Raw genomic sequence first — 24,558 nt, forward strand, 5'->3', positions numbered from 1 at the left:
TGTGGGAGTCTTTAAAATCTCCTTTGAGGGCACCCGGGTGACTCATTCAGTTAAGCATCAGACTCTTGGTTGCAGCTCAGTTTGTAATCTTAGGGTTTATGAGTTCGAGCCCCACATTGGGCTCTGTGCTGACTGTGTGGAGCCTGCTTGGGATTCTCTCTCTCCCTCTCTCTCTCCCTCTCTCTCTCTCTCTCTCTCTCTCTCTCTCTCTCTCCCTCTCTCTCTCTCTCTCTCCCCCTCCCCCTCTCTCTCTCTCTCCCTCTCCCTCCCCACCTCCTCTACTCTCTCTACCCCTGCTGTACTCTATCTCTCCCTTAAAATAAACTTTAAAAAATGCTCCTTTGGAAGTGATTTCTATTTAGAGAGTATAGATAGTCTGAAGGCGACAAACTCTGGGCTGAGAGATGTTTCAGTGGTGAGGAGCTGACAACATTTCAAAACTGCTGTTGAGAGAGCGTCCTATAATTGTGGCTGTGGCCAGGATCCACCTGCCATGATGTGATGTGGAGGAGCCTTCTCCGTTGTTAGATTACCATTGAATCCTTGAAACTGGTAACACATCTTATCAATTACCAGTCGTCAAATCTCTACGATCATTAGAGCTTACAAGGTATTTTCAGCACATTAGCTGTTTCCTTCCCTGTATCACCCTGTGTATTAGCGCTCCACTAATTAATTTTGCTATGTGTTCATGCTGTACTAATCAATGAGGCATCTGAAAACAGAAAGATTGAGTGACCTGTCCAAGAGCTAAAAAGAGAATTGAGTTTGCAACCAGGTTGCTGTTTTGTTTTGTTGTTTTTTTGTTGTTGTTTTGTTTTGTTTTGTTTTGTTTTACTTCTAATTCCATCCTTTTCCCAGACCTGTGCCTTTGTTGGCTCCTGGGTTTGTACATCGACCAGCCACATGAATGGCCAGCAGAGAGTCAGAACAGAAAGAGGCCTCTGTGCCTGGAGACTTTAAGATGGGCTAGGAGAGACCCTTTGCCTTAGACAATTTGTCCGTACCACAAAAGGTTCATTCCTTTGTATCTTGAAGGCTTTCAGTAAAATGAAAATGGAACCACATAATTCTGTTCCATTTGAAATGGAATAGAATAGATTAGAATAGAATAGAATTTATGTTCTATTATAAACAAAACACAGGGGCATCTGGGTGGCTCAGTCAGTTAAGCATCTGACTCTTGATCTCAGGGTTTGTGAGTTCAAGTCCCGCATCCAACTCAGTGTGTTGATAGTGCAGAACTTGCTTGGGATTCTGTCTCCTCCTCTCTCTCTCTGACCCTCCTCAACTCATACTGTGTGTATATTCTCTCTCTCTCTCTCTCTCTCTCTCTCTCTCAAAATAAACTTTAAAAAAGACGTGAACTAGAATTCATGGATAGAAGTATGATTATGGACACATAAGAATTATACTCACTTATAAATATGTGAAAAATATCTGGAGTCTCTACAGTGTAAAAGGGCTGTCATATGCGGTAACTTTAGTTTTCTTCTTTATTCCAATCTGTATTTTTATATAATTGAATTTTTTTAAGTTCATTTATTTATTGGACGGAGGGAGGGGAGAGTAAGCAGGGGAGGGGCAGAGAGAGGGAGAAGGAGAGAGAGAATCCCAAGCAGGCTCCACACTGTCAGTGCAGGGCCCGATCCAGGGCTCAAACCCCACAAACCATGAGATCATGACCTGAGCCAGAATCAAGAGTCGGACACTTAACCGACTGAGCCACCCAGGCGCCCCTGCATTTTTATATTTTTATGCCATGAACATGTATTCGTCGTAGTGGCACAGTAAGCTAGTTCTTAAAAATTAAGAGACTCCTCATTCCAGTTGTGTGCTTTGTTTTCGGTGAGTGAAAAAGGATGGAATAAATATGACTTAATGCCTCTGTTCCATTCTCCTGGCACCCACGTTGGTCACACCTTAAGCCTTAGAGAAGTCACCAGCTAACCCTTTTGGAAGATGAGTTGTCAACAAGCTAAGAGCCAGAGTTTGTCTCTGGAGTGGGATAGTACGCAGCGGGGATGGGAAGGATGGCAGGGGGCAGGAGAACAAGTACCAGGGTGAGTGTCACCCAGTGGGCTGACTCTACCTGTGCTGGCTCCCTGAAACACAGTGCCCGTGCCCACACAGAATCACGGCCAATCACCGGCTCTGTTCAGAGCAGAGTCAGACACGGATGAAGGGGTAGGACCAGCCTTCTTAGTCCCTGCTCACTCCAGCTCCCAGGGCAATTTAACTGCATCTAGCACACAGCATGCTGTTGGGTGAGTTGGATGGGAGGGTTCCTTCTGGCCATTCTGGGTGAGGTCGTTGCCACTGTGACTTGTGGTGGGAACATAGTAGGCGCATAAGGTATAGGGCAGCCGGCTAAACAAAGTTTTGTTGCTGTGGCGTGTTCCGAAAGGCATCAGCACTTTGCCTCGCAGTTTTTAGGTGTAAATGAATAGATGGATCAACACAGCACCGTCATAAGTAAATACATTCTAGAATTGGGGATTCTTTTAAGAGTTGGAAGAGATCCTAGAAGCTGCCGGAAGCCCATGGAAGTCAGTGGCTTGCTTCAGGTCACCCCAAGGGTCAGAAACACAGTTGAGACTAGACTGTAGGCCTCCAGCCCCCCAGTCCAGGGCTTTCCCCATTGGCTCTGTTTACCCTCATTCACTAATTTATCCCACGCACATTTACTTTGGGGCCAACTGGGTGCTGGGCGCTGAGTGGGGAAGGGGGATCCACACATGAATAAAATGAGGGCCCTTTTCCTCAGGGTGCCCATAATCTGGTTGGAGGAGCACATTAGCAGGTTATTGAATAAAATGCACTGAGATGCCTGCCTGAAAGGAAGGACCATGAGACGCATAGAAACCAGGAGACCATCTGTTTGAAAGGAGTCAGCACATGGTAAAACCCTGCTCTTGGGTGTGTGATGCCACCATTACTCAGACCCCAGAGGAAGACATCCAGGCTACAGATAAGTTAAGAAAGTTGGAGATGAAAGAGGGGAAAGAGAGGAAGGTCAGCTTTCCTCCTTCATCTGGGCGGTGTGCTCCTTTGAGGAGCTCTGAACTCTTGGTTCATGCAAACAGTTGAGGCTGGACACCATGCCTTTGTGTCTCCCAGAAGTACTCACCGCAGGGTTTCCTTTGTATGTCACGTGACGATGGTAGCTGCTCTCCTGCTTGTGTTCACAGTTGGAGTTAAAGGGTCTGTCCTTTATTGTGTTAGATCTTGTTTTGACCAGGACAGCGACCATCGATGGTTCTGAAGAATTCAGAAGAGTGCTTTAGACAGAAGCTCTGGGTGTTTCCAGGAGGCTTCCTGACTGCACCCTTTTCCCTTCTCCACAAAGGATCCTGTGCTGGTGGCAAAGGACACAGACAGCCTCTCTGCCCATTGCCCTGTGGTTTGTTAAACGACTGAACAAATCATGAACGAAGACATATGCATCCATCTTCCTTGTCTGGATCTTGATTTGAGCAAACTAGTTATAAGGACATTTTGGGGGTAATCAGGGAAGCTTGGTTAATAGCAGTAGTTTTTAATGATAATAGTATTGTGATTATGGTTTTCAAGAGTTATTTCTTAAAGATGCAAACTGATACATCTTATATATACATAGCAGTAAAATATACTTTTTTTTTTCATATGAAATTTATTGTCAAATTGGTGTCCATACAACACCCAGTGCTTATCCCAACAGGTGCCCTCTTTTTTAACAATTGGGGATACAGGTTTAGATAAACAAGTTTGGCCATGGATTGATAATTCTTGAAGCTGGGTCATGGGTCCATGGGGGTTTACTATACTTTTCTCTTTAATTTTGTGTATATTCAAAATTTTTCCATATTAAAACATTTTAATATTGAATGACTATATATTGAGCAGCTGCCATGTGTCAGGTCCTGGGCTAGATGTTTTATATGCAGGGTCTTATTATATTCTAACAATATCCTAATAAGTGGGTTGTATTATGCTGATTGCTCAGATGCAGAAGCTGTGATATAAAGCTGAATTGAATTCCAAGTCACATAGTCGGTGGCAGGGCTGGGAATTGAACCCTGACCTTTTTAACTTTTGATTGAAGTAGAACATCTACAGAAATGTGTACAAACAGAGTTGTACAACCCAACGAATTTTTATATGACCGCATCAAATAACCTAGACCCCCAAAATGGCCTAGTACCAGCATCCCTGAAGCCACCTCATGACCTCGATAGTCACAGTCCCTCCTAAGAGGTCACCACTATCTTGATTTCTAGCACCTTAGATGAGTTTCACATATATTTTGAACTTCGTATAAATGGAATCATACATTTATGTATGGGTTTTCTTCCCCCTAACATTCTCCCATGTTGATGCCTGTACCACGTCTTTCCTTTTTGTTGCTGTATGTTTGAGGTGGACGATGAAATGAGACAGACACAGAGGAAGAGGTACCACACACAGCATCAGCCACACTGTAGCCATCCAGGAAATGGCACTTGCCTTTCTTTAAAATATTTTAAGTTTATTTACTTTGAGAGAGAGCACAAGTTGGGGAGAAACAGACAGGGAGGGAGGGGGAGACAGAGAGAGAGAGAGAGAGAGAGAGAGAGAGAGAGAGAGAGAGAGAGAGAGAATCCCAAGCAGGCTCCACACTGTCAGTGCAGAGCCCAATGCAGGGCTCGAACTCATGGATCATGAGATCATGACCTGAGCCAAAATCAAGACTCAGACACTCAACGGACTGAGCCACCCAGGGGCCCCTAACTGTTGCCTTTCTTTGCTGCTTATCAAATGTGTTCCTGGTTATTAGAGTTCTCTCCCCAGGTTGCATCACTCCAGGGTCTCTAGAAGCCTTTTTATTTTGCCTCCGACTCTCTGGATGTAATGGTTGGGGGGACGAGATGGTGCTTCTGAGGCTAGACTAAGGCTGATAAAGAAACTGGCCTTTTCTGTCCACTCCTCTTTTTCACTGAAAGGGAGCCTTCCTCCCCTTGCGCTGTGTATGTGGACAGCACGGGGACGCTGTGGCATCCTTCTCAACTTGTCTCTGTAAATCCTGTAAGATTTTTATTTCTTGAATGGTTGAACTCTCAGGTTTAAGATTACGATTTTTTGTTTGTTTATCGATTGGCTGATAGTCCCACCTTCTTCCAGAGATTTTATAATAACAACACAGGTACAAAAAGATCAAGACAATCTACCTAATGCAAAAGCAGGTTTTAAGAAAACAAGAAGGAAAGAAAACTATAATGGAAATGCCTGCCTGAGGCAATCTGAACAAAGGAGCACAAAATGTGGCTCTCAGCCTCCTAGCAGCTGGGGCGGAAGAGGGGACTGTCTCCTATTCTCATAGTAGGAGGCAGTTCAGGTCAGGAAGAGCAAATGTCTGCCTGTTCTTGACCACTGAAAGGAATCTATTGCAGGAGTCTTTGCATAAGGTTACTATGCAAAGGTTATTTAAAAAGGCAAAGAAAAAAAAAAAGCATCCCAGAGTCCCTTTCCTGGTAGATGGAGAAAGACTTCCCATTTGGCTGTTGTTTCTATTAGCCTCCTCTCAATTTGAGACCGTGGGCAACTTGTCCCTCATGATGGAGTTGCCTTATGGAAAACCACTTGGAGGTAATGGACGTGCATTCTAGGCCCACCTCTGACCTTTACCTGCCGTGTGACTTTGGGCCACACGTTCACCCCTTTCTGGGCCCTGGGTTTCCCCTCTGTTCAACAAGGAACCCCTTGCAGTTCTAAGAGGCAATAATGTTCTTACTCTACACGTGCCAAGCGTGGAGCTCCTGGATAGCTGAGAACCCATCATATCACGTAGGGTTCTTCTTTCCCTATCTGCTGGATATCCCCTGAAAATAAACAGCAAGAGCAACTTCAGAGAATAGTTGGCTCCAGGGGATGTAGAAGAAGGAACTGGGAGGACACTGTTGCCCAAAAAATCAGCCTACATACCAGATTGGTTTTCAGTGGGGTGGGGGTTTCATGCCCACATGTGTTACATGAGCTGCATGCCTTTTCACAGCACCCCTGTTCCTAGTGTATGGAATCCCTCACCCCACCTCCTTTGGGCCTCCTTTCTGCAACTAATATTCTCCTGGTCCCCACACTGTCGATGACCAAATAACCCCTTAGCCGAGTTTCCTCACTCCATAGTCAACACGCTGGTAATTCCCACCCGTGCCCTGGATCAACAGTTGTGCAGACTAGCCTCGCAGAACTCGGTCCTCACACCCTTTGCTAAAGCTCATGTGTGTCTTTCGGCCCCCTCCCTGTCACCGGGGCACCCCAGACCTGCCCAGAAACAGGACGAACCTGCACAATGGCATCCTGTGCTGCCAGAAGAAGAAATTAAAAAAATATATGTATTCCTGGTGTCTCCAAGCTTCCTGCTTTTTCTGTGAATGAGGAATCAAAAGATAAAGTCCCTTACCTTAATAACCTTTCTTACAAGGCCACAGCCCATCATGTCATTAATGGGTAATTCCAAGGTAGCCAGTTGTTGGTAAACACACACCTCCAAAGTGCCTAGTTTCTACCTGGCAATTCCAATCATAATTACCATGAAATTACATAACTGCCAATTACCCTGCCATGTGAGTGGTGTAAATAAGTACGTTCCTGCTCTGTGATTATAAATTTGAATGACATGGCTCGTTAATTAGTAGCCACTGGAAATTTACCGATGGGCTACCAAACCAATAACTTTCTCCTCAAGAAGGAAGGGGGTGGTTGGGGTTTGATGTAATCAAGGCCTTAGTGGAGGCATTGGTATCGCCTGTTCTTTCTCTTTTCCTGGTCCCTGCTGTTTGAATGTGGAAAGTGAGGGGGTGCTCCCTGGAACGAAAACATAACTTGGAGACCAAAGGTGATGAATCCCAAGTTAGCCACTGGCTCGCTGTATGACTGGGAGACAGCACTTAATCCCCCTGAGTCTCAATTTCCTCTGTAAAATGAGCGATGCCAGTGCTGATGACGATGAGTTCTTCCTGGGGTTGGCAGGAGGATTAGATGGGGTGTGCACATGGAAGGTGCAGTAAACTCCCAGCCCTCTCCAGGGTTAGCTGTTGTCATTGACCAAGGATGGGAGGGAAGCCCTGCTTCCCAGGCGATTCGGCTTCTGTACTCTGAGGGCTGGGTCTGATTCAGTTGGTTGTGAAACACCGTCACGGCACAGACACTGTCACGCTTTGTCAGTTGAGGGTGGCAGATTGAACTCGGCTGTGAACTTTTGCCATTTTCTAAAGCAAGATTAGAACTCCATTTCCATCAGGAAATAAGGGGTGATGCTTCAGATGCATGAGAGGAAAGGATTACACCCAAAGAAATTTAACTCCCAAGAGATTATGTTCTCAGCCCTTGCCTTCAGCGGGGAAATAATCAGCCGAGAGTAAATAGTCTAGTAACAGCTCCAGTTGTGCAACAGGAGGGCTCTGACCGGGCAGCCAGAGCTGCCCCACAGCCAACTTTTCTGACTTTCTCCCAGATAGCTCTCCTTGTGGGTGCCTCACTCAGGCAGGAAAACCCCGGGAGGGAGAAAGTGGGACAGCACCCAGCGATTTCCAAGGAGTGTCTACAAGAGGCTCGGAGGACTTTCAGATAGAATTAGACCAAGAAAGGCCACTTTCCTTAAGACGGAAAACTAATGCCGCTGCTCATCTTGCTTTTTGATGTGCATAAGGGCTGCACCTTGACAAATAGAAAGCTACTCTTGGAGATGATAGATTTATATTCCAAAGTACTGCTAAACTTGTAACCATAGTAACAAACAAAGCTATTACATAAAATGGCTTCACCATGTGAAAGCAATAATTATATTAACCAGATGGGAGGGAAAAAGAGAAGGAGGTCTGATCACTGTGGAAGGTACCAGCAAATTGGATTGAAAATGCATGACATTTTCCTAAATTACCCCTATTTGGGGGCGGGGGCAGGAGCCAAGGATGAGGAGCAGAGGCCGAGTTGGGACCAGCTCCCACCAGGTGGCAGTGTGCAGAAGTTGTAGAACCAGCACTTCTGCTGATGGCTTTCCGCTAGCTTCAGATGAACTTGCTTCAAGGCTTGATTTTAAAGCACCACCCCCCTGCCCATTACCAAGTCAGTGGGGAGTTTCCCTGTCAACACTAACAATGTGGAAACGGCCCAAATTAGACTTTATTAAAGAGGATGTTGGTTGAGAATATTCTAGTCGCGAGAAGCAGAGTGTGCTGAGTGAAACGTGAAATGTGAGTGTAGTCTGATTAGGCCCAGAGCGTGTGATACAGACCAGGACCCCCGGTGCGGTTAACTCCTGAGCTTCTCCCCCGATTGTTCCCTCTAGACACGCGGTTCTCAAACATTGGTGCGCGTTAGAATCATCCGGAAGACTATAAAAATCCCTGGCACCTGGCTGCCATCCTCACCATTTCTGATTTAATTGTATGTGGCTTATATAGCCTGGGCATGGGGATTTTTGAACAAAATACCTTCCAGGTGATTCCAGTGATTTCTGGGGTGGGGTGGGAGGAAGCCGTTTACGAAGAGGGAGCTGAGGTGAACTGTTCAGAGTTGGCATCTTTGGGGGCAAAAGGAGCTGGGGAGTGACTTTCTCATTAACTGCTCTCTCTTTTAACCTGGTGAGTGGTTCTCTGTTTAATTATTCTAACTAGAAAATATCAGCTGACCAGCGCAGAAAGTGCCTTCCTGATGTTTCAGGCTATCTGTGCATTTGTTGTAGAATGTCAAGGACCCTTCCCTCGTTTCTCTTGATCTGTATATCTCAGTGATGATGCCTCCTGTCAAATCCCTGGCCAGTAAGATCTGTTCCTTTCCAAGGCCAGGGGGATTGCACAACACAGATGCATCTGAGGGAATCTGAATAGCTAGATCTTGTGTAATTTGACCCAATCAAAGACACATGCAGGGACGGCCCTGGGAAAAATGTAGGCAAAACTGCCTTTCCTTCCCTCACCCCTCTCTCCTGGGCACCCCCCCTCCCCAGGGCCCCACCCAGTGGATTTTAAACCTCTCTCCTTCCACTCAGTTTTAAGTGAAGTGTTGGTGAATGAAATAATGGATTAATCAAAGAAACTCCCCCTCCCTTCCTGTAGGGAGCCTTCACGTGACAGACAAGACCCTAAGAGCTTTATCTCTGCCACTTATCTCAGCACATTTGTGTGGTAGGCCTTATTATGTTAATTTTCAATTTTTAGAAAAGGAAACAGGCTTGAGGAGGGTAAAGGTCTTGGGTTTGGCCTCCTAGCTAGTGAGTGGCAGAATGGGATTTGAACCCACATCCTTGAGAGCTGGAACTCTTAATCCTACCTTACACTGCTTCCTTTTTAGCTTCTTAGAACTGAAGTTTCCTGCCTTGGCTCTCTAATACAGAAACCACTAGTGGCTGTTAACATTTAAATCTAAATTAACTAAAATCATGTAAGATTAAAAATTCAATTACTCCTCAGTCACACTAACCACATTTCAAGTACTTAGTAGCCTTTTATGGTTAGTCACTACTGTATTGGGCAATGTAGAAAATAGAGCATTTACATCATCATAGAAAGTTCTGTCGTACTTAGAAATAATCTGTCAAGTCTTTTCAACTTACAGATGAGGAAATAAGGACCAGGGAGGAAAAGTGATTTGCTCAAGAACCAGCCCTCTGTGGCTGTACGTTACCCAGAGGATAAAGTACAGGCTAGAACCTGGGCTTCCTGATGCTCATCTCTTGCAACCTTTACATAAGACCATACCTGCCACTCAAAACCGTTCTTGAATGTTGAACAAAGGAAGACTGGGGCACAAACCTGGGAGACTGTGCATCAGCTGGGCTAGACAGCTAAGGTAGACAGAGGGAGGAGACTTTAAATGCTGCTAATCAAAGCTCCAGAAGGCCTTCTCTAAGCCCCTGGGATTATTGCTGCTAAGGTTGAATCGCAAGGGTCTTCAGAGAAGCGCATGCTCTATCAGTGAAATCAGTGCTGCCTGGGTACTTCCTCCGGGGCCAACAGTTTGTAGGTATGTGCCCTCCCTTTGGTGGTATCCAGGCTGTAGTCAGACTGCTTATTGGTAAAGAAGTGACAATGCTTGTGATCTGGAATGCAGCTTAGGGAACACTTATTGGTGATGCTTCTGGGCCACACTAAGGAGAGCAGGCTGCAGAAATGAGTAAAGACTAATCTCTCCCCTGTGGGACTCCAAAACCAGAGGAATAATAGGGGCCAGTGATGTGGACTGGAGAGAGTTCGGTCTCCAGGCTTAGATCTGTATTCAGTTTCTGGCATGGCCACTTGCTAGCTGGGTGCCCTTGGGTATCATACACAGTCTTTCTGATCCTCTGCTCCTTAATTGTAAAGTCACATTTGTCATGGCCAATTCCCTTGCCAGAACTGAAATGAGAGATTGAAGTACTTGGCCTGGTACCTGGCTCAGAGCAGGTACCAAAGAAACCTTAGTTCCCTTCTCTCTCCACCATTGCTGCTTCTTCGTGGATGGCCCACCAGCCCCCAGAGTCCCCTGACATTTCTGGGGTCAGCCAGAAGGTGGATTATCACTTTAGGATGCCTGAGATGTTGAGTCTTTACTTATTTTTTTAAATGATGGAATCCCCAGGCCTGGGTTCCCATGGATTTACCTTATTTTCTACTTGTTAATCACGTTCATGGATGGCTTCCTGGACAAGTGAGATGTTCCATGGAAAATTCATTTCAGGAAATTTGTGTTTTAGAGCACAGGAGTACAAAATAACATATTTTCTGGTGAAAGAAGCCAGCTAGACCCTGAAATATTCATTCACGTCACAAGTATTTACTAAGTGCTTACTGTGTTCTGAGTACCGTGTTAAGCGTCTGGATACAACAGTGGACACGCTCGACAAAATTGTGCAGGCTTTTTCATAAACCACAAGTTGAAAGCACACATTTGCGTTCCTTGTTGTGGATCCAGTTCTGAGGGTAGATGTTTGTGAGAAGGAGGGGTTGCTTAGCCTCAGAAAGCATGGCTGTGGAATTACATACGAATTTCTTCTTTTTCACTGGGAGCTGCCTTCCCCCAGCCTTCTCCATGGGCACATACTTGGGAAAGCCCCTTCCCCATAGCCTCCAGCCCTTTCTCTTGGAATCCAACATTGCAGTTTACATTTGGTGCTTCTTGAGCCCAAAACAATTTCTTAATTCAACAGATTGTCACAAATCACTCCCTGGCCATGTAGAGTCTGGCAAATTAGCACAGCTGCCTGCAGAAGAAGATATTTGTTCTGCGCATGAGCCCCTCTTTACCTTCGTGGTCCTTTCCTCGTTGATTGAGCACAGATCATCTCTTGGGCGTCCTCTCTGTGCTAGATGGGGTTTTAGACGTCAGGGTTACAAAGAAGAATGCAATACAGTCCCCTTCCTACAAGACTTGCAGTGTGGAAGGGATAGAGACATAAAACAGAAAGACCCGGTCCTCCAGACTAAGTTCCATAGGACGGAATGCCACAGAACAAAGGAATGGTCAGTTTGTTTGGGTTTGGAGAGCTCCAACATGGAAGGGCAGACAAAAGGAGGAAAGGGGGTTCTCAAAAGAGAGAACAGCATGTGTAAAGGCATATACATAATTTCTTCAGACTCTTTAATAGACTCTAACTTCACAATTGTTACTTTGACCCTAAACAGTAAATCCATAGTGTTTAAGTGTGTTCTACACTCAACCAAATATTTGTTCATACCCTTCTTTACCCGTGTCTGCTACTAACAAATGCCAGCAATGCACAGCAGAGTCTTTGTTCTAACGTTTGCTTTAAATAAAATAGGGCTGCCTTTCTGTCTTCCACTTGACTCACAGTGAAACAGAAAGCCCTAGAATGAGGTAAGTCGTTTGGTGCACTGAGATAAGGGACAGAGTAGCCTGTCACATGGCAGTCAGTGGGTGTGGGAGGGGTGTTGTGCTGACAGTCGCTAAGAAGTGCAAAAACATTAAGGGGGCTTGGCCAACCCAAATGGAATGCCAAGTTGTTAGCCAATTTCCTTCATGCTTTCTGTGGAGAGGTGGGTGTAGGAGGCTGATCATAGCCTGGTTTCCTGGTTCTGGAAACTGGAGGTGTGGCCAGGAGCCCTCTGTAGCTTTCCAAGTAGTGGTCATGAAGGCTATGGAAGTGACCATGGACCTTGCTGTCAACACCGGAGTCTGAGTACTGGGTGGCTGGGCTCTTAACTCACCCCCACATCCCAGCATGCAGCCACTTAGAAGCCAGGAAAAGGAGGCAGATCTTCCAAAGCCTGGCTGCCCTTATGCAGTATTGTAGTGGAACCTAATCCAAGCAGATATTGATAAGAAGAAATCCTATAAAGTGCTGTTATGAGCAAACATTACCTTTTCAGAGTATTATTTCTTCAAATATAACTTCTAAAACTAAATTGTATGATGGTTATACTATGATATGAATTTACTAAAAATCATTAAATTGTGTACTTAAAATGAATGGATTTTATGGCGTGTAAATTTTATCTTAATAAAGCTGCTTTCAAACTTTTTAAAATCAGATTCATTAAAGGGTCCTCAGAGCACTTCTCTAGAGTGTAGAACACTTAACAGGCATTTCCTTAAGCAAAAGAGTACAGTCACAGGACTGTGGTCAGGGCTCCTGGCATACCTCTTCTGCCCCTTTCCCACCTCTGTGGCCTTCCCAGCATTGGTTTCCTGAGACCCTCCTCTCTTTTTCCCCCAAAGAATTGCTTAGTATTTTACCTATTCGCTAGTGAATGAATCCATTGCCCTGAATTGATTCTTTAATATTTTGGCCCTTGCAACTTGTCTCTCATTGTCGAATGATTATTTTTAAATCCCCACTCAGGGGATTTCAAACCTTAGAGGAAGGGCTAGAATAGAATTGAAGAAGGGATGCCTTCCCCTGAGAATCTGGAAGTCACAACAGGAAGGCAGCCATCGGCATTTTGTCTACAAATGAAATCAGTCAACCAAGTCTGACCACAGATTGAGTTGGTCCGATGTTCTTGGACCTGGCCACGTAAATGGCTTTGGGAGCAGAAGGTATGCTACAAGGCTGGCCCGGCCATTCCATATTTCTGTCCATTGGTGAGTAGGACACAGCCAGGTGCTTCCACAGCCCCCTGTGGTCATAAAGACAGCCTGAGACTTAGAGATGATTTATGTCCATGGAGAAGAGCATGGCCTCCTAACATTGACGTGATGGGCAGGGTAGGAGTAAATTTAGTCACTTATTATAGGGTCACTCTTGTCAACCTTGTAAAGCACCTTGCATTCACCAAGAAGAAAGCACTGTGATTCCATGGAGAATTGGTTGTGGAAAGCCATTCTAGGCTTGTCCCTTCTCTGTTGCTGTCTAGCTGTATGAATGTAGATGATCCACTTAACCAGCGCTCTGAACCCTCTTCCGCTCATCTCCAAAATGGGACTGTCATTCCCAGCCACACAGGGTTGGTTTGAGGCAGGTGATACTCCTCTGCTCACGGATACTACAGCTAGTAATTCAGATTGACTGAAGGAAGGGGTTTTTACAAGCTGAAGTACTCTACAAACGAGAGTATTATTATTCACTCGACCTTCCCAGTAAGTTTCAAGAAAAAGATAATGCAGATGGTTATTATCTGTCTACTCAATGGCATAGAAAGGCACACTGGTAGCTAAGTGATCTGCCTGCCCAGGATTAATATTTGCATCTCCTGATAGAAACATGTGGCTCTGTGGGAGGCAACATTTTCAAGTTCAGGGTTAGTTTCTACTGTGGTTCAGGAAATCTAGACAGGGAACGTCGACACTGACATTTCAGAACCCTTCCAATTAGTCTCAAGAGTTCAAATATCTCTCTGTTCAATACAACCCAGAGTGTAATCGTTTGTTGGTAATAACCTAGCCCTTGTTTAGCTTCATAGATCTGACTCTGAACCTGGACATCCCATGGACAAAAACACCACTTGCTTTTTATTGGCATGTTGGGTGGAATGGCTCCACACAGCTAGGAAACAATTTTATTTTTCCCCTTTGCAACTCAATTATAAGGCTGAAGGGCACATATAGATTTTTCTGCAGGAAGCAAAGGGCTTTCAGGCTTACTTTATTGGCAGATTTCTGCATCACCTCCACGGTGAAGGGTTAGATGCTTTTAAGGGACAGAAATGCCCAGACTGGAAAAAAAAAAAAAAGGAAAAAATAATAATACATTCCAGATGGCCTTGTAAAAATGAAGGAGGTGTTCTAAATCTTAGCCTTTCACTCCTGCCCCACCAGAGGCCGTTCTCTTCCCAGAGGCTCCATGAATCAAACAAGAAACAAAACAAGGGCCCTGGGCGGTGGTAAGAACTCTGAATTCGAAGCCGGATGCCCAGGCTGGGGCTCTGTCCCCAACTCTGACACATGCAGAGTTGGGGCCCTGCTTAGCCTCTATTCCTCAGTTTCTTCATGTGTAAAGTGAAGGTTGTGGATAGATTGCTTTGTAAATTCCCCCTTTATTGATGTTCTGTGTCTCTGTTTCTTCAGATTTTCTTACAGGACATCTTTCTCCATTTATTGGTGCATGTTGCGATTAAATATTGTGGGAAGGCTCAATGTGAGAGATGGAAAGGCAGGAATAAACTGTGATCCTGGGTTTTCTGCTAACTTTGGCTTTTCCTCTTGGCCCACTTAGGTGTTAAGGAGCCTGTCTCTGAAACATCAACACCTTGCCTTGGCAAGATACTCTCTGCTCTTTTGTTCAAATCCCAGAAATTCCCTGATGGCTCAGAATAGCTCAACTGGGAGTCTCGTGCCCAAGGCTGGCAGATGTGTCCAGCATAGCATCTGGAATAGAACCCAAAGCAGCTAGAATATTGGGAGCCCGTGTCCTTGCAGTGTGAATATTTGCAGTTGTTTTTCTAGTCCAGTAAAGCTGTCGAGGGCTCACATGGCTTCTTGGGACACGTTTCAACTTGCACTGACACGAGTGGCATGAGCAGACCCATCCACCTCCCAGCACCCTGAAGTAACAGTGGCAAGGAGGTTCACCCGTTGAGGGCAACACAGTTTGGGCAGTATACTGGGCCGTACTCATGAAAGAATCCCTGAGTCTGAGGGGACATCCTTTCTCTCCAGCACTGGGTAGTTGGTCTACGGTAACCTGCGAGCTCTCAGTAAAAAAGAAAATCAAAGTAAAGGAAAATAATTCCCATCTTTAGTATACCAGGCAGCAAGCAGGGTGTAATCGCACCAGTGCTATGGTACCTGGCACAATATTCAGTTGGCAAAAACCACACTGTCTTACATGCATAATAAGCTCAATATTCAGCCTGCGTTACTGAGGCCCTGGTGAGGAGAGGGTCGGAAGGGGAAACAAGATGGGAGAGAGAATAGAAATGAATATTGAATCCAAAGTATTATTGTTAGAATCTCTGGAGAAAATGGCTCCCGGACATACAGGATTTTCAATACAGTTTAAAAAAAGGAATGACTCTTCTGGTTTTTCCATTTATTGTAGCTTCCCAGAGCTTATTTTTAGTAGCACTAATAGTGCCTCCTACCCCTGTACTCATTTTCTACAGATTTAAAAATTTTGTATTATCCTGTCCCTCCAGAGGTGCCTTCTATTTCTACAACATTAGTACCATGGAAAGGGGGGGGGGGGTGTGGAAATAGGGCATTTCTGAGAGAAAAGCGTCTTGGATATTTGCATTCCAATTTGATTAGTATTTTTGCTTCTCCTGGTTCATTCTGAATCAAGGGAAAACATATTTAAATGGAAATAGATTGATGCCAAGGATCTCTGGACCCTAAAGGTCCCCCTAGCCCCTCTCACTGCCCCCCCCCCCACACACACACACAAACACAACATGGTTAGGTCAGGCACGGGTGTCCCCTCGGAGCTGGGCTGATAAAGGCCTTGACACAGGGGCCTCACCAAGATGGATCAACTATAAACTCAACCCTGCCCAGGCTGAGCTACGAGCAGGAGAAAACCACATGAGCATGTGGCCTGTTTCTTGGTGGAGGTGGGGAGTTCTGAGCAATCAGACCCCATGCACAGTCTCAGAGGCCAGAATGAGGGAGTCTATGAATGAGGAAGTCCAGAAACTGCCCTCGTAGAAGCACCCTCTGGGTTGATCATGCACGTGGGAACAAAAATATGACCACGGAGTCTGCTGCTAAACAGTGACAATACTGGAGTTCTTTACAATTCTTTTTTTTTTTTTTTTTTTTTTTTTTTAATTTTAAGTAGGCTTCCACACCCAATGTGGGACTCAAACTCACTACCCCAAGATCAAGAGTTGCATGCCCTACTGACTGAGCCAGCCAGGTGTCCCACAGGACTTGTTTTCTGACTGGAGTTTCAGACCTCAGTGACTTTGCACACACCTCTTCATAAACTGGGCCGCTTTGCCAAATTACACATGGGAACTAGATGGAGTGTAGCATATGCTATCTTTACCTGTTGGCTCCTGGGGTGGCTGATGGTTCCTGAAAGAAAGCTATCTATGGGCATTCTCAGCTCATCGCTGCTTTTATAAAGTGATGGCTGTGTGACAACATGATTATCTGGGTTCTAACAGGGACATTACAGGCCAAGTGTAAGAAAGTAGTGCTCTGTTAGATTTCTACATACAGTCTCTTGTAGCTTAAAGAATTCACAACTAGCCTAAAAATGTTAGATCTGAAATGGACTTAAGAGATACTTTATCTCACTCATTGTTATGTAGTTGAGGTCCCTGAGTCCACAGAGGGGATGTCGCTGGCTGAACATCACCCAGCAGGTGTCTTGTACAGGTTCATGGACTATGTCTCTGGACCCTTCTATTGCTCCTTCCAGTGCTCCTTGAAGAAGACAGACGCCAAAAAAAAAAAAAAAGCGGGGGGGGGGGGGGGGAAGAAGACAGAGTGGCTGCTGTGACATTATGTGCATGTAGGGAGTCAGAGATGCCAGTAACACCTCCCTGTGACTGCCTCTTATAGCTTCTTCCCAACTCTTATGTGCTGGGCAGCCCTAAGCAAGTTGCTCTCCCTCTCTGTACCTTGTTTACCACTTGTGTAAAACGCAGATGAAGCTGATGCTGATCATTGATGTTACTTCCCTCTCAAAGTGCTAAGTGGTCCAGAATGAGCTTTAGAGTCAGACAAATGGGTTCAAATCCGGATGTTACTTCATTCAGCGCTTGGAGCACTTGGGTCACTTACTCTCTCTGAGCCTCTGTTTCCTTAATTTTAAAATAGGGGTAATAATACCTAACTCACAAAGTTATTGTAAAGACTAAATGATAAAATATATACGTAAAACTCTTCAGCCCATGTGCTCAATAAATGGCCACTGCTATTATTGTAATTGCCAACTATAATAATGAGTTAGAAAAATGTAGGTAAAAGTCCTAACACAAATCCTAATGTGTGATAAAAATATTAGTTATTATTAACTAAAACGGCCATAGTATTCATCCCAACCTGTTAAGATTCCTACGTATCTAGCAGCTGGATCAGCCCAGAACTGGGTACTAGGTTTGTTTGCTAAGTCAGCTTAAATCACTCGTTTGCCTCTGATACAGTCTGGCTATTTCTGACGTGGCCAAAGAGACTGCAGAGGGCATTAAGCTCTAGAAGAGGAACTACAAACAAGATTTCAGAGAGGGAGAGATTTCCTATAATTGCTAGGACCACCTCCCCGCCAGTTTGATTTCCCGTGCAGACGAGTGTGTTGAAAAGATTGATGTGGGTGTGACCTTCAGACCCTGTTTGGAAATTATAAATACAAATGGTGCTTTAATGGTACATGTGGCAGTTGGGGGGTTGTGTTAATTACATTTGAATAGAGACATGGTGATAACTCACTAGCTCTGCCCCTGGTAGTTAATTTTGTTACATCCAGGGGAAAATTCTGTTGGGGTCTATGAGTAGCTGTGGTGCAATTAGACGGCAAGAGGGTTTTTGTCGGTACGGTTGCTATTGATTAGTATTTACTTTAAAAAGAGTAAAAGCTATTCCCTCGTGCTCAAGCTGCCTAATCTGTCAGGGACGCGGCTACATGTTTTGGAGATGCATAGCAGGCTTTTTCATATATTCTGACACTCCCCCCCCCCCCAAAGAGAGTCCAGTATAAAAATCTCCCCAACTGGTTTTAATGATGCTCAAATAAAAGGCATATACCACAGCCAAGATCTCATTAAAAGAGGGAAGTCTTTTTGTAGATTTGCTTATTTATTTATGAAACGCCTCTGAAATATTTATAAATGCTTCCCTGATATTTGTCTGAAAATACATTTTAGGGCTTCTTTGGTGGAAGGCAGGGGAGGGGGAGACTGGAGGAGAGGATGCCGGTGGAAGAAAAAGAGGTGAACTTGGCACAGTTTCTTCCCCTTGCAGTGAAGTGGGCTGTGCCAGGGTATTATCCGCATGTGTCACTAGGGGGTGCCCCAGGAACCGGGCAGACTCTAACCTGCTCCATACAGGTGACCCGACTTGCTTGCATCCCTTGAACAGAAGCAATGGCAATCACTAGTGCTCTGTTTAATTTTCCTGACAGAACCAGGGCAGATTCAGACACTCTTGAGGCCCTTATCACTTCCTTCACTTTTAGAGCTATTTATTAATTGAAATAATAGTTATGCTACCGCTTGCCTCAGACCTACTTTCATCTGTTTAGCAACTGCTTTCTACGAAACACAAAAGGGCTGAGCAATGACACTGGTGTCTTAATTAACCATTGAATACCTTATAGAGCATTTGTCACTTACAAGAAAGCATAGTGGTCCCTGTTTTTAAACAAAACAAAACCCCAAAAACCAGATACACAGAAAAAAAAAAAAGTCAATCTAACGAGCTGTCTTGGATGTGTCTTTAGAATTCTATTTTTTTATCATGGTGCTTTGCACTCACATACCTATGCAGAGTAAGGAATCTCAGGCTTATCTGGAGCAAACCAGTGAATTTACTCTTCTCCTCAACTTTCAGAGAATCTGGTTGCACAGTGGCTCAGAGAAGTGGCCCAAGATCAGAGAGGATAACACAGCTAAGACTGCTTATTAGTTAAAAGAAGAGTAGGGGCTGATTTAAGCTTACGTAACCAAAATGTTTCCAAGCCTTTCCAGCCTGTGGGTATAAGTAAATCTCATTGATATTAAGACCAGAGCCTCGAGCCCTTACCTATTAATGTAGGTAACACAGCCCCTTATAAAGCTCATTCCAAACTCAGTGTCACTTTGAGTTGCCAAGGTAGAGTTTTATATCTGGTTAGGAATTAGTCTGGGCTAACTCACCGCTGGATTCTGCTTGCTATTCCGAGTTCCACTGGGGCCATCAATATTGGCCCCAAAGCATGCCACGCTTATATTATTATTATTATTATTATTATTATTATTATTATTATTAACTGTTAGTTATGGACTTCTGCCTCTTCTCATGATTGATTTCTGGCTCTAGCCACCAACCCTCTCATATCTTTCATTACCAGGACAGAGCAGTAGCCTATGTTGAAGTGAGGAAAAGTGTTTTCTGTCTCTGGACTCATTTAGGAAGGTTTCACCTTAGTAAAGTAGTTAGAACCTGAAAGTACTCCAGAATTTGATGAGGGAGGCTTTTCAGTTTATACGTACAGCCCTTTCTCCCTGAGGTGTATACAGCCCCTGGAAGATGAGGACTGGATGCGTTGAAACTCCAGCTAGCATAATGGAAGAGAACATCCAGCCTATCTGAACATCTTCCCCCCGGACTCTCAGCCTTGTGCCTCGGTCTGATTGGCCCTGCTGAATTCTCCCATGGTGATGCTTGATTTTCATCCCGAAGAAGGTTCTCAGCCCCCATGCAAATAAATATTTAAGGAAAAGACTCCTCTTACTCCACATACTATGTTTCTGAAGCTCTGTTCTCTCCCAGTGAGGACCTCCAAATCCTAAACATCAACCTAGTAAGAGAGAAGGCCTTCAGTAACAGCCGGGATAAATCTGGGGAAGGATAAATGTGGCAATGACATTATGGTTACCTTGTTTCAGCTCTCTTTCAATGGTTATGTGGTGTTTGAAACATTACAAAGAACGGATGCCTTGTAAGGACTGTGCAACCCCTCAGGGCGAAACAAATACTGCACCAAACATTGAGCTTAAGGTTCAGAATTAGTAGACACTCAATATAAATAATAGGGAAATCATAGCAGCCCAAGGATTGTTGTTATTGACCTTTCATTTTTCAAAGCAAACAAGATACTTTATATATCACTATATAAGAATGCAAAATGTATCCCTGCAGGCTTAACAAATCAATGGGACAGCAAAGCATTTTTAAAAATTAAAAAAAAATTTTTTTTTGATTTATCTATTTATTTTTGAGACAGAGAGAGCTGGGGGGAGGAGAGGGGAGAGAATCCCAATCAGGTTCTGCACTGTCAGTGCAGAGCCCGACAACAGGGCTCAAACCCATGAAACTGTGAAATCATGACCTGAGCCAAAATCAAGAGTTGGAAGCTTAACCGATGGAGCCACCCAGGTGCCCCAACAGCAAAGCATTTCGTAACAGGAGTTTGCCATGGACATTTTAACATGTTAGAAGATACTCTACTCACTGCTGCCTCATTTAAAATCTCTGTTATTGGGGCGCCTGGGTGGCGCAGTCGGTTAAGCGTCCGACTTCAGCCAGGTCACGATCTCGCGGTCCGTGAGTTCGAGCCCCGCGTCAGGCTCTGGGCTGATGGCTCAGAGCCTGGAGCCTGTTTCCGATTCTGTGTCTCCCTCTCTCTCTGCCCCTCCCCCGTTCGTGCTCTGTCTCTCTCTGTCCCAAAAATAAATAAAAAACGTTGAAAAAAAAAATTTAAAATCTCTGTTATGTGAACTTTTCGACTGGCCTTGTATTTTGCATAATTCTAAATTTAGGGTCCCTGGGAAGGCAGTCCCCTTGTCATAACTACTGTATTACTATTTATTTACTTCTGTGTGTCCTCATCTGTGAACATGTTGGGATAGCATGGTACCTTCTTAGTGGTGAGTCTCTGAATTTGCCACCTCCAGTTGCCCAGCCCTTGGAGGAAACAGTTGGTGGAATATAGTAGTTTGCCAAATGAACTTCAAAATGAAGCAGAGTTTTGAAAATCAGTACCAGATCATGTGCCTGGGGCCTAGAGAAACCGAGGAAGTCCGATGCAAAGTGCGTGCACAGGACTCTGAGGCTGCTGACTCCCCCTGGGCAGAATGATTCCAGAAGGCGTTTATGTAAAGTTTCTTGCCAAATAGGCACATAGGGCCCATAAATGTGTCCAGCGGTAGAAACCGTGGACCCCGGTGGTCTCTTTCGAGGGTGCCCTGGGGAAGACCGTGTTACTCGATGTCCTCTCAAGTTGCAGTGAGAAGAGACTGGAGCCAGTTTTGCTCACCCTTCCCCAGTGACATTGTCAGTACAGAGTCTACACTGTCTTCTCCTGGGACCCTACTACTACTACTACTACTACTACTACTACTACTACTACTATAAATATCGGGCCCCTGGTGGCTGCCTGATGAATACCTGTTGAGTTGATTTTCCTGAGCTGGAAGTCTCAGCCAGCAAGGTCAGGATAGTCTCCCCACACCCAGAGGGACTTGCCAGAATCCATCCCCTGCATAAAATGCTTCACATTAGCCTAGTTTCTCTCCAAAGCCCTTTTTCCCCCCAACTTTATTTATTTGCGTCTGAGAGAAATCCTCAATTAGGAGAACATAAACTTGAACGTTTGCATATCTTCCTTGTAGCAAAAAAGTGTGTCCCTCAGTTCAGAGCATTCTGCAGGCAGCTATAGATGAGAAGAGACCCAGAGCTGGTGGTGTGTGTCATGCCCCGATTCTGAACTCGGTGACCTTAACTCCTCTGTGGTGGGGGGGTTTGTAACCTAGAAACCAGCCAACGCTGCAAAGCAGGGTTTTTCCTCTCAGGGAGCCGTTGTTAAGCACACGAGACATATACCCGCTGCCCCACCCTACCTCACGTTACCACTCTCCCGAGCAAGGTTTTAATCATCTTTCAGCATGCCTACAAAACAAGGTAGAGTCGAGTCTACATAGGAGCAGCAGCAAGCCCTCCTGCTTCCTGGGCCTGGGTTCTAGATACGAGATAGAAAACACGCAGAGTTCTTCAGTGATGAGCTCTTCCCACATGTCCAAGGAGAGGCCCTTCCTTCATCGCACATGAACCTCCAGGAAGCTGATCCACAGCTCACAAATGCCTATGAATGAGAAAGATCGACAGGTAAACTTTGCACCACTCTATGGTTTTCGAGGTAAGTCAACATTTGATACTGAGATAAGTAGATGTTTATCCGTTTGAATTCCCAGAACCATCGCTGCAGAATTTATCTGGTGACCAGATGACACTACTAGGCTAGCTTTTAATAAGTGAAATGTTCAGAGTGAAAAAATGGAATAGAAATACAGCCAGAACTCTGATATAAGAAGTCTTGTTATTATTCGGATATACCTGTAATGTTGTCCAATGCATAATTCTGTGATACAGTAGCAAAGAAGAAGAATCTGATTTGATCTGGCTGATTAGCCTTTTGTTTCCCAGACAGTGAGCCAAGGCACCCTGGGCATTGCAGCAAACTCCAGAGTGCCAGGAAATATTTTCCAGTAGCTGAGGGAACTGTATCAATTCCTGACATCTCTCAGACATCGTGTGAACTATCAGCTCCAGGCAGTTCACAGTTTCACTATTGGAATGCACGACATTCTTTTCAGTGATGTCATACCTTTGCGAAGTGAGGTTTCGGCAGTTGGTATAATATAAAATGGTACCACGTGGTGCAGTGTGGAGCAGGAAATGCGGGTGGGCCTTTCCACTCTAATGCCAGGGTGTCAGAAGTTGTGAAGTAAGTGCTTGTGATTACTGAACAATGAAACGAAAATCCTATTTTTATTTATGCGTACAGGTTTAAAAAAAAACTGCCCAATTGGTAGGACATACTTATTAAGTTATTGGGGCCTCATTAATACACAGAACTTTTAGGTTATCCCTTTTAGCCTAGGAGTGCTATAAAAAATTACTCCCGCATTAATCATGAAAGAAGAATGCTTGGGAACTTCTGGGTTAGACAGTACACAAGATAAATAATCGTTGTTTGTTATTGAATAAATGACAAGAAGTATCTATTGTGTGCTTATCACATATAGGCGTGATTTTAAAACTACAGAGACATGTATGTGAGATCCCTTTGCCCAAAGTTGGAGGAGGGAAGCAACAATATTAAGGACGTAGGATGTGCCAGAGCCAAAGACTTTACATGTTACCTTATTATATCTGTGTAAAAGCATACGAGGAAGGTTCTGTAGTCATCTTGTAGAATATAAGATAGTTTCAGAAATAAGACAGTTGCCCAAACCACACATTGGTGGTGAGTAAACAGGCTCGTATTTGACCCAGCTCTATTTGATTCTGAAGCATATTCAGCCTTGTGCTATCAGTATCTGGGACTATTGTCACAGCAAAATCGAAAGAGCAGTCCACGTGTCTCAATACAAATCAAGAAGATGCTGTTTTAGGACTCCCGTGACAATCCAAATAACTGTGTACTCTCAAGATACTGTGTTTTTATTTTGCTGTGTTGATCAGTGTGGGAGCATACTTAATTCTGTGAGTGAATATTTTAATTCTTTTTCCCCCTAATTATGTGGTTAAACCATTTCACTTTGAAACATTTCATTTGGCAGACAGTAAATGACCCTTTTAATCTGGGTCTATGTGCCTTGTACCCAACAAAGTTAAAAAGCACCAAATGATGCCAGTTGGGTTGTGATTGTCAGGTTGTGTGATGTTCAAGCTTAACCCCTAGCAATTAAAGCAGCTCAGGGAAAGAACTTTCCATTCAGACTAAGGGGAAAAGGCTCTCTTACTCTTTTCAGGAAACAACTAAAATAATTCTGTGGCATATATGCTTTCCTGATCTTTGCATAAGGAAAAACAGGCTGTTGGGTGGAAGCTAGCATAACTCTGGGCTTCCCTTGCTGTCGTGTATTGGCTAGATTAGGGAGTCCTCAACAGCATCTTGAAAAAGAGTTTGACTTTGTGGTCTGACATTTGTATAATGGATATTCTGTACACACGTTCCCCACATTTTGTTGATTCAGAGATTACTCAAACTCCGTCCTGATAAAGCTGTATTTAATCTGGGTTTACTTAGTCGTTTGTTTAGTTTAAAGGGTGGAGAGTTGTTTTGGAAAGTGGGTTGCTACTTGCGCTGAAAAGGATTTTTGCTGACGTCCCTACCTGGTGAGATGGCGAGAGGCAGTTCCAGTAGATGGTCAAGCACGTCACATGTCTATCAACCTAACCTTAAGAGAACCCCATGAAAGGAGTGTGGCTAAAAACTGCCGGGTTATGCTTGCTCAGGAAACTCCCTGTCTGGGTTACTTACCTTTCATTACTAACGTTTTACCCAGTCATTATACTGGATTTCCCCTTTTCCTCTCAGAAAATTAGTAATCATGTCATTTCCAATCCATATTTGTGCATTCAATCAGACAAGAGCTGTGAAGGCTCCGTGTCCATATTGGGACATATACGTTAGCATACTGCATGATAATCTGCTTTTGTCCTGCCCTGGTGGCCGGTGCCGTTCTTGTTCAGGACTTTTGAAAATGATGCATTTGTGTTTACTTCTCTGAGATC

At 44.4% G+C, this 24,558-nt stretch overlaps 1 protein-coding gene across 2 annotated transcripts in view; it reads left to right on the forward strand.

Moving 5' to 3' along the window:
- RORA (RAR related orphan receptor A) overlaps nucleotides 1-24,558 on the forward strand; it is a 722,505-nt gene that overhangs the window by 292,633 nt on the left and 405,314 nt on the right. Inside the window, exon 1 of one of the 2 annotated variants that reach the window (XM_058740659.1) lies at nucleotides 21,920-22,174. The exons of the other annotated variant lie outside the window; for it this stretch is intronic. Coding sequence (XP_058596642.1) covers nucleotides 22,117-22,174 — 58 coding nt within the window. The 5' untranslated portion in view covers nucleotides 21,920-22,116. Of the gene's footprint in view, nucleotides 1-21,919; nucleotides 22,175-24,558 lie in introns of those variants that run through there. 2 annotated transcript variants of the gene reach the window in all.

The sequence above is a fragment of the Neofelis nebulosa genome, chromosome 7, assembly GCF_028018385.1.
Source record: "Neofelis nebulosa isolate mNeoNeb1 chromosome 7, mNeoNeb1.pri, whole genome shotgun sequence".
Classification (NCBI taxonomy): domain Eukaryota; kingdom Metazoa; phylum Chordata; class Mammalia; order Carnivora; family Felidae; genus Neofelis; species Neofelis nebulosa.